The sequence below is a fragment of the Ranitomeya variabilis genome, chromosome 7 (genome assembly GCF_051348905.1).
Source record: "Ranitomeya variabilis isolate aRanVar5 chromosome 7, aRanVar5.hap1, whole genome shotgun sequence".
Taxonomy (NCBI): Eukaryota; Metazoa; Chordata; class Amphibia; order Anura; family Dendrobatidae; genus Ranitomeya; species Ranitomeya variabilis.
In genome coordinates this window covers 50,730,455-50,740,747 of record NC_135238.1, presented here as the reverse complement: position 1 = coordinate 50,740,747, position 10,293 = coordinate 50,730,455, and the positions used below count along the sequence as shown (strand labels likewise).

General features: G+C 42.5%; 1 protein-coding gene across 1 annotated transcript; it reads right to left on the bottom strand.

Annotated features, from left to right (window-relative positions):
* Positions 1-240: 240 nt before the first annotated feature.
* Positions 241-9,255, bottom strand: LOC143784933 (uncharacterized). Its single transcript, XM_077273551.1, has 6 exons — positions 9,132-9,255; positions 8,256-8,370; positions 7,183-7,268; positions 3,019-3,180; positions 2,145-2,433; positions 241-1,477 (listed from the first exon to the last, which is right to left on the bottom strand). The coding sequence occupies exons 1-6, from the start codon at positions 9,238-9,240 to the stop codon at positions 1,267-1,269; spliced, it is 972 nt and encodes a 323-aa protein (XP_077129666.1). The 5' UTR covers positions 9,241-9,255; the 3' UTR covers positions 241-1,266.
* Between the last annotated feature and the right edge of the window lie 1,038 nt (positions 9,256-10,293).

Below are 10,293 nucleotides of genomic sequence, written 5' to 3'. Positions count from 1 at the left end.
TCCATAGAAGTGCATCAGACATGTGACATTCATGTAGATCGCATGTCAAGAAGTGGTTATATTGATTTTAAACACAACACTACTTGTACCCTTGTTTACATGTGTGCGAGAAAACGGGATGATCAGCAGCCATTTGTAATGGTAATGACTATACAAAGTAGTACAGTGCTATGTATATTCTGCTGTATTGTAAAGATCCATAAAGAAAACTCAGATACACATGAAATACGCTGACTTCATTAATAACTTTATTCAAGTTGGATAATGTGGAAGGTTCCATTAGAAGTCAGGACAGTAGTCTTAAATGTGGCCCTGATGATGATGGACCCCTGGCTAAGACATAGTCATTCTTTAACACTCAGGAGAGGAAAAACCCCCAATGGTGGAAACCTCTAGGGAACCATGGTTAAAGAAGTGCCCTTCCCTTGGGCTGTGAATAGGTGAGAGCAGAGACCGAGCCCGGAATCTGCCTCTTCTTACAGCCGGTACCTCACCTGTGTCATGAGTACAGTTGGCTGCTGAAAGTCTGGTAAATGTCATATTAAAGGATAGAGCAGTCCGAGCCCGGAATCTGCCTCTTCAACAGTTAAGTCATTTGTCTGTGAACACATCTGACTGCGGAAAGTACGGTAACTTTCATATCCATAGGTGAGAACAGTCCAAGCCTGGAATCTGCCTCTTCATGCAGTAGGTAAGTCACTTGTCTGTGAGCACGTCTGACTGTGGAAAGTCCGGTAAGTTTCATATCCATAGGTGAGAGCAGTCCAAGCCTGGAATCTGCCTCTTCATGCAGTAGGTAAGTCACTTGTCTGTGAACACGTCTGACTGCGGAAAGTCCGGTAATTGTCATGTCCATAGGTGAGAGCAGTCCAAGCCTGGAATCTGCCTCTTCATGCAGTAGGTAAGTCACTTGTCTGTGAACACGTCTGACTGCGGAAAGTCCGGTAAGTGTCATGTCCATAGGTGAGAGCAGTCCAAGCCTGGAATCTGCCTCTTCATGCAGTAGGTAAGTCACTTGTCTGTGAACACTTCTGACTGCGGAAAGTCCGGTAAGTGTCATGTCCATAGGTGAGAGCAGTCCAAGCCTGGAATCTGCCTCTTCATGCAGTAGGTAAGTCACTTGTCTGTGAACACGTCTGACTGTGGAAAGTCCGGTAATTGTCATGTCCATAGGTGAGAGCAGTCCAAGCCTGGAATCTGCCTCTTCATGCAGTAGGTAAGTCACTTATGCGTGAACACGTCTGACTGCAGAAAGTCCGGTAAAGGTCATACCCATGGGTGAGAGCAGAGACCGAGCCCGGAATCTACCTCGCTGTGCTGCAGGTGAGTCACATGTCCATGAACACATCTGACGGCATAAAGTCTGGTAAGTGTCATATCCATGGGTCTTGTTTGCTTCATCACAGGTTGCCTGATCTTCTCATGGTAGCCACCATGTAAAGGAGTTATTGTGGAGTTGTCTCCTCCTGATGAATTCCTTTAAAAAAAAAAATAGATTTTAGTACTGTAGGTAAAGCACTGAAGACATTACAAACTCATTTCTTTACTGTATCAAGTGTAATCATCCAAATAATGGGACAGGGCTGCAATAGTTAAATCCTGGGGTCTGCTGGAATACATCGATGAAACATTACATATTAACCATTTAACAATAGACAGTATTTGCAGAACATGTATGCTGCAACTGAAATACCATGAAATATCCCACATTAGTGGCTGTAATAATTCCTCACCCCAGTCTTTTAATCAATGAACCTATTCTCACCACAACGATGGGAGAATGTTTCGTGGCTGCTCCTTGGGAGGTTTCAGGCCTCCCTGAGCTCACCTTAGGACACCTGCGTTACGGTTTGACAGGTGTACCGCCCCAGTCATCATGAATTTGACGAGCTGAGGCTGCCACATCACCCTTCCGGCCCAAGCTCTCGCACTTTATCAGAACTGGGCGAAAATGGTGTGAGAATGCCAAATATCACAATCTTTTAGCGCAGCCTGGAGTTTCACCAAACTGTTGTGACATTTCAAAGCTTTTAATGTCAGAATACTGGTGTAAAAGAGTTGATAAATCAGGGCCCTAAGTCCTTTTGAAAGGATTGAAAGATGATCTTCTGATAAACTTTGAACTGAGACATTAAAACACTTACCGGTACCTATTTTTCCGTCCTCCTTGTTTGTTTCGGAAATATATAATTTGACGTCCAGGTTGTGAGGACTCAGAATCAAATGTATAAACATATCGATAATCCGAATCTTGAAAGGAAACAATCTTCCCTGTGTTTTTATTTTTCAGTTGATTTCTTCCTTTTAGAATAGATGGAGGTGTCTGTTTGTGATCATTAAAGTCCGCATTAATCTGGGACTCTTTCGCCTCCACTATATCGGCCTTGTGTGGCATTGTAGTGTCTCCAGAAGTACAGAAAATGTCAAATTCTCCTGTAACACAAAATATTGAAATTAGATTTAATAAAATGCAAGAATCTATGTGATTAAGATAATTAGCATTTACAGGTTATTATAACTTCTAAATAGTATATTAGACTGTAAAAAGAGGGATCCAATCTCCAGAGAAATGCTCCAGCGTTTCAGAGAAAACATAGTTTGAAGAGCCACCCGGGGACTAAAGTGAGCCCTGACTGATCTGACGCTGCTCCCAGCCGGCTTCTCCCTGCCTCGCTGCACTTGCTGGACAGGTCTGCCCTAATTAAAGATATGGGAGAGACCTGTCAGTCAACTACAGCCATGCGGGGAGATGTTAGCTGGGGGCAGCACCAGATTTGTCAAGTCTCTCCATGTGGTCGCTGGTCAGCTCTGCAAAATATGTTTTCTACAGATATTTGATATTATAAGTAACCTCTAGAATGGTGCATTGAATTATGACAACAGAGGGGATGAGCCTCTATAGCTTCCAATGTATTAACGGCTCATTCACTGACAAGATCCCACAGGAGACCATTTTTTTGTTTATATATTAGGTTATTTTTCTATTAAATCTATTTGGTGAATGCCCTGAGTACTTACTGTCAGAGGAGGTGACCTCGTCCTCATCTGGGCTGATATCGATCACTACATCAGGGGGTCCAGGCACTGAGATCTTGTTGCCTGTGAGGACGTCTCCCTGATCATTCCCGGGTCCATGAGGAGAATCATCAATGGTAATTGGTATGTCGTCCTCATGTTTTCCTGTAACACAGAACATTGAAATCAACATTTCTAAAATAAAAGCTTCCATCATGTTTCTACTCTGTCTAGGGATCATTTCACATCAAGAAACGTTTAAGAGAGTATTTTTTTATATAATGTTCTTTTTCTATTAAATACATTTATAGATTGAAGAAGACAAATCGGAAAGTCCTCAGTGTAAGTAAGGGACCTCACAATGCGGACTGCTTCCATGTGATATAAAAGCCGACAATAACTGACTGTAGGAATAGAGATATAAAAGAAGCGCTCTGAGTAGTGTTGAGCATTCCGATGCTGCAAGTATCGGGTATCGGCCGATACTTGCTGTATCGGAATTCCGATACCGGGATTCCGATACTCTTGTGGTATCGGGTATCGGGTATCGCAACAACATTAATGTTAAAATGTGTAAAAGAGAGAATTAAAATAAAAAATATCGCTATACTCACCTCTCCGACGCAGCCGGGACTTCAGCGAGGGAACCGGCAGCGTTGTTTGTTTAAAATTCGCGCTATTACTTGGTTACGTGAATTCCCGGCTTGTGATTGGTCAGGTCGGCCACGTTGCCGGGACGCGGACCAATCACAGCAAGCCGTGACGAAATTACGTCACGGCTTGCTGTGATTGGTCCGCGTCCCGGCAATATGGCCGCCCTGACCAATCACAAGCCGTGACGTCACGGGAGGCTGGACACGCGCCCATTTTAAAATGAGCGCGTCCAGCCTCCCGGCTTGTGATTGGTTGACCGCGGCGCAACCAATCACAAGCCGTGACGTCACGGGAGGCTGGACACGCGCCCATTTTAAAATGAGCGCGTCCAGCCTCCCGGCTTGTGATTGGTTGACCGCGGCGCAACCAATCACAAGCCGTGACGTCACGGGAGGCTGGACACGCGCCCATTTTAAAATGAGCGCGTCCAGCCTCCCGGCTTGTGATTGGTTGACCGCGGCGCAACCAATCACAAGCCGTGACGTCACGGGAGGCTGGACACGCGCCCATTTTAAAATGAGCGCGTCCAGCCTCCCGGCTTGTGATTGGTTGACCGCGGCGCAACCAATCACAAGCCGTGACGTCACGGGAGGCTGGACACGCGCCCATTTTAAAATGAGCGCGTGTCCAGCCTCCCGTGACGTCACGGCTTGTGATTGGTCAGGGCGGCCATATTGCCGGGACGCGGACCAATCACAGCAAGCCGTGACGTAAATTTGCTAATCACTTCTGAACATATCAGTAGTGTAGAGTATATGGTAAATCACTGATCGCTGTCTTCTCCAGTTTGCAGCACAGCTCCAGTCCTCTGCTTAACCATGTGACTGTATACCAAGATAGCTATCACAATGCCTTTCTTATGCTGCTGGAAGTTGCTTTCTCAATGTAAGTATATGGAACCTCTCTCTGAGTCTCATAGGCTTACATTGGGGAAACTGCTACCGAGCCATACTTAAGACGTTGTGGTGGCTCACCTGCTCTGCAAAATATGTTTTCTACAGGCGTACAGAGTCTCAAACTCTATATTAGTAGGTTTATTATTTTGGACTTTACTGTTATTTTATTTTTCAAAAAATAGTTTTCTTTCTCTTTAAACATATTTCATATGGCTCAGTGGTTAGCACTGCAGCCTGGCAGCCCTGGCATCCTGGGTTCAAATCCCACTAAGGACAACATCTGCAAGGAGTTTGTATGTTCTCCGCATGTTTGCGTGGGTTTCCTCCGGGGTCTCCGGTTTCCTCCCACATTACAAACACATACTGATAGGGAATGTAGATTGTGAGCCGCAATGGGGACAGTGATGATAATGTGTGCAAAGCGCTGTGGAATTAATGGCGCTATATAAGTGAGTAAAATAAATAAATAAATACAATAGTTCTGAAACTTACTGTCAGAGGCGATGAACACATTCCCATCAAGGCTGGTGGGGATTTTCCTATCAGTGGGGTGAGCCATGATTATTTTGTTGTCTTGCAAGAAGTCTCCCTTTTCAGCCTCAGGTCCATGAGGAGCATCCTCATTTGTAATAGTTCTTTCGACCTCATAATCTTCTGTAGTGGAAAAAATTGAAAGTAGCATTACAAAATCTTCTATGTTTAGTGGAGTTTATCAGGATTTATGGTATTATAACCTGTAGATAAGGGACATCAAACTCCATATGGTATAATAGGCTCCACATAGTTCTCCATATAGTATAATGGTCCCACATATTGCTCCATGCAGCATAATGGCTTCACATAGTTCTCCATACAGTATAATGTCCCCACATATTGCTCCATGCAGTATAATGGCTCCACATAGTGCTGCATACAGTAAAATAAGCTCCACATAGTGCTCCATACAGTCTAATAGCTCCATATATTGTTCCATGCAGTATAATGAGCCCCAGTTAGTGCTCCATACAGTATAATAGCTTCACATAGTGCTCCATGCAGTATAATGGGGTCACATAGTGCCCCATAAAGTATAATGGGACCCAAATAGCTCTACATACAGTATAATGGCCACAAAATGCTCCATACAGTATAATGGGGTCACATACAGTAGTGCTCCATAAAGTATAATGGGCCCCACATAGCTCTACCTACAGTATAATGGCCACAAAATGCTCCATACAGTATAATGGCCCTACATAGTACTCCATACTTTTACATAATCTAATATGCTTCATCACCGTTAGATAGGAAGCGATTCCAATTCAAAATGGTAAAATCACAATTTTTTTTTATTCAATATGAAAATTAAAAGCAAATAAAAATTCTAAAAATAAAGGACAGGGCGAAAAAAAACTCCAAAAAGGAGGGGGGGGGGGGGGGAAACACACAGCAAAATAGGTACTGTATGTAATTAGAAGTGGTGGGACAAAATGTGGGGGTAGCCACAGAACAGAACCCAACAATTGCAAACACTGTTTGTGGCAGCAAGAAAACACCTAGACTGCAGAGGAATGAAATCTGCATTGTAAAAGACTAAAAGAATGCAGGAGAAGGCTAGGGAGCTGATAAGTAGGGCTACCTTAATAATTCCGTATACATAACTCCCGCATAGGGCATTGTGTAGGAGTGAATCTTGGGGAAGGCAGATATAGTAGTCTACCCAGATGCAGTCAGCACCCATGCTCTGCCAGTATACCACCACGATAGGACATTTTAGCGATAGCGTTTTCTGTGCCTACCTCCACCGCAGCCGAGTGAGTACAAACCTCTACACTGGACACTTACTAATAATGTTTAGGTATCTGAGTAACGGATTTACTTTTATTACATCCTAAATGATGGTGCATATGACTCCCTGCTGAATATTTAGATTGAATGTGGGAGTTTACTACGTATACTAAATCCTGTTTTCTGTCTATTTTGTGTCCAGGAATATCCTTTGGTTACTGGGTATTTTGCTGGCTGAATATATAGGATGTATCTGTACCATCTGACCTGATTGAGGTGGTCTATATGACGTTTGTACCAGATTTACCACTGACATTTAACTATCTAGTAATATCAACCGTATTGATCTATATATCGCTATACCAGCAAGTATTCTAATACCATCTTATGGGATTATGACCCTTTACTATTTTTATCTATTTGAGCTAACTTGTTCCTCTTTTGTAACCGTGACCAAATACAATTTTTTTGTGCTGATGCTCAAAAACCATCTTATTCACGGCCTCTTTTTTTGCGACGTGAAAATTACATTCTTATTGTTTTCATTACTACGGTCACATGAACACAATTTTCTGGTGGCATAATAGGGTCTGGGTGGGAGAGCCGACGAGGAGTGGGGGCACCATATTGCAATATTAGGGTGTGAACCTCAGCGGCATTTTTTGTGGCTGCCTTACGGCCAGGTACCCTTCCCCCTGTGACTATTATATCTATAAGTCCCCCCTTTTGATAATAATTTTGAATAAAAATTTTGTATATAGTAGAAGGATCTTTTTTAGTTTAAGTTGTAATTATTTTTGGACCTCTATCCTTCTGATTCAGGTTCTCAGATTTGTTAGGCTGTAGTTACCATTTAGTTTGGTGTTGCTCTCATTAAAATCATCGGCACAATATTGGCTTTCAGCATCTTTCGTTGGAGTCTTCTTTTTCAGACAACTGTAAAAATACAAAAATAAAAGTCACATTGTAAATTGCAAAGTAAAACCTGTCTGTATTCTGCAGAATGAAACATTTTATCTAGTCCTATCTGTAGAGAGATCACCAGTCAGTCATTTTGGTGTCTATGACAAGCAACAATTTATTTTAATATAGTATATACAAGCTGTAGCAGAGCCAGGTAGGACAGGGTTAATTTCTATCTATGCAGGATTTGATTAGATGCACCCGCCTAGCTTTTGTTTTTTTTAACTACAGCCAGGACCTGTGTTCATTATTTGTGTCAGTCGGCTAGATGGAGCAGAGTTAAGTGTACTGGAGCTAGCGAGTGTTCAGCCAACATTTCAGCTGTAGCTGAGAGGGAGATGCGCCAGGATTTCTCTATGAATGGAGGCAGCATGGGTCAGCTAGGAAAGCTGAACAGTCTGTGTGCAGGAGCGGCAGGGAACCGTGTGTCAGCTGCAGCCTGTTTAGTATGAACCGTGCCCAGGAGTTGGACACTTCTGTTTGGCACTGGAGGTTGCTGGAACTCATACTGAAGGTGATACCAAGACTGGTGGGATCGTGCCTCTTCTATGTATGAAGCTTGCTTCTGGAGAAAGGACTGTAATCTATTCAGGTGAGCCCGCACTGACATATGGGCCCTGCTAAATGAACTGTTTATTTGCTGTGATACCTTTGTGCCTAGAAGAGGATGTTTTTGGTTTGGAATCTCTTGGAATTTTTTGAAAGCAATAAAACTGCACAGGTTTGGACCAAACCTCATTGACTGTGTGAACGCTACCTAATGCCTACCTGAGAGTGTGAATCCCTATAAAGTCTAATATATACCCATCAGTTACCCACAGGGCACAACTCCAGGGTGACGAGTGTGTGAGCCACAAGAGGCCTACCCTAAAATATTCCCATTACTGGAGTAACCTGGAGATGTGACATTTCCTCTACAGACTCCTGTGTAGCCCATACATCATTACTTACTATACTTACCGACAGATGGTAGCAATGGCACGAATGATTACTGCAAGGGCAGAGAAAATGGCAGCCAGTATAACAATCCAATAGACTGTATCCTCAGATGTTTTTTGAAGCACGGTGATATTCTCTAAAAAGACAAAGAACATAAGTGATCAGGTAACCAGAGCTGAAATGTGCTCAGAAGTGGAACCAAATACATGGACTGGGCGGGCTGAGGAACCAAGTATGACTATTACAGAGAGGGGGATTTAGTTTGGAGAAATTATGGATTATTTTTCATAATGGACGATACAAAAATCTATTCTTTTATATTCCTGAAACAGGGAACGAATGCAGGATGGGAGATGACACCTGAAATTACAAGTAACACATGAAAAATCCTCCACTCCATGTATTATGTGACGTCCAGCCACAGAAGAAAAGTTACAGAAGCCCTAATGCCACGGAGCCTGACGCTCATAAACTGGGGACTAATAATGGATCCTAATAGGTTCTGGGGCCGGATGTGAAATGCTACATGTGAAGGACATATCTGATTTCTGAGCTGCTTATCGCGTCTCTTGTGGCCCCTTCTGCTACATGTAGTAGTCAGAGTATCCAGCCAGGAGAGAACAGTATTAATGCTCTGTGTCTCATCTATGTTATTACACTGGAGCCCAAACTGCATTTTCCCCAATTTGACACTGAATGGGAAAATGAATGGTGTCATTCAAAACTATAACTCGTCCCCCAAAAAGATAAACAGGCCCTCATACAGCCATAGAAATGGGAAAAAAACTTATGGCTCTTGGAAGAAATGTAGAAGATAAAGGAAGAGCAAAAACCAAAATTGGCTGCAGAAGGGAAGGGTTAACCCCATAGTCAGAGCGTATCTGGTAATGCACTTACCTTCTTTCATCCCGATCTGCTCCTGTGATCGAGGGTTGCGGATAAAGATGGGAGCACCTTCCGCAGATGCGAATAGCACGTTCAGGACTAGAAGTACTCTAAACAGCATTGTAGCCTGGAGAAATATCGCTTACTTGTGTACGGCACAATCAGCTTCTCCAGACAGAGGATCTCACTGCAAAATCGCTGGTTACAGCCAAGGATTCCGTGACATCACAACTGGAACCCAACTGTGACACCATGGGGGGCGAGGCTACACATGAGTGATGTCACTATTGGGGCTCATCCACTACACGTTCCCAATGTATATATGTATATAATAATTTTACAAAAAAAAGAAAAGGAAAGAAGAAAAATAAATAAATAAAAAAGGAAAGAACATTTTTTTCACGTACTCACATTTATTATATTTTATGTACAACAAAAATGTGTTCCCTTTTGGGAGAATAATCATTCTCACATTCAATCATTCACTTTTTTCAACATTTACTTGCACATTTTTTCATTTCATTATTTTGTTTTCCACTTTAATTGCATTTTTATTCATTTGCACATATATATATATATATATATATATATATATATATATATATATACACACATAGAAACTTTTTTCCTTTTTACTAGGTTTTTTTCACTATCATTATCACTTACATTCACATTTTTCTTTTTTTCCACAATATCTCCATCCCAATTCCCATTCCCATTAAATATGGCTGTGCCCCTTTGTTCATAGTGATCTGCAGCCATATTATCACAAAATACCTTCCCCAACTCTTTTTCCCATTTTAAAGATGGCTGCCATGATAATTGTGCACCGTCCTGACTGGCTAGCTCGTCCCACATCATGAACGGTGATATTGTCGCACTTCATTGATGCACATCTTGCTGTCGGCGGGCAGCCGATGTCATGTCCATGTGCACGTGTCAGCGCCCAGTAAGGTGACGTTCTCCCTGATTATCCATTTGCAGCAGCTATATTCACACTATATTAGTCAGACAATACCCCTCCACCACACTCCCTGTTGAAGCGGAAGCGAAACGCGTGTTGTATTCGTGGCATGCTCACTTGGTCTGTATTATGCATATACTCTGATAATATGTCATTGTTTATTAATAATAATAATTATATTTATACAGTGCCAACATATTACATAGCACT

Bases quoted from the DNA above. Each gene is read 5' to 3' on its own strand.
- LOC143784933 (XM_077273551.1), bottom strand. From the start codon at position 9,240: ATGCTGTTTAGAGTACTTCTAGTCCTGAACGTGCTATTCGCATCTGCG. The intron at 8,371-9,131 runs GTAAGTGCATTA...TTGTCTTTTTAG, and splicing joins GCAGATCGGGATGAAAGAAG to AGAATATCACCGTGCTTCAA. The intron at 2,434-3,018 runs GTAAGTACTCAG...TTTGTGTTACAG, and splicing joins CGAGGTCACCTCCTCTGACA to GAGAATTTGACATTTTCTGT.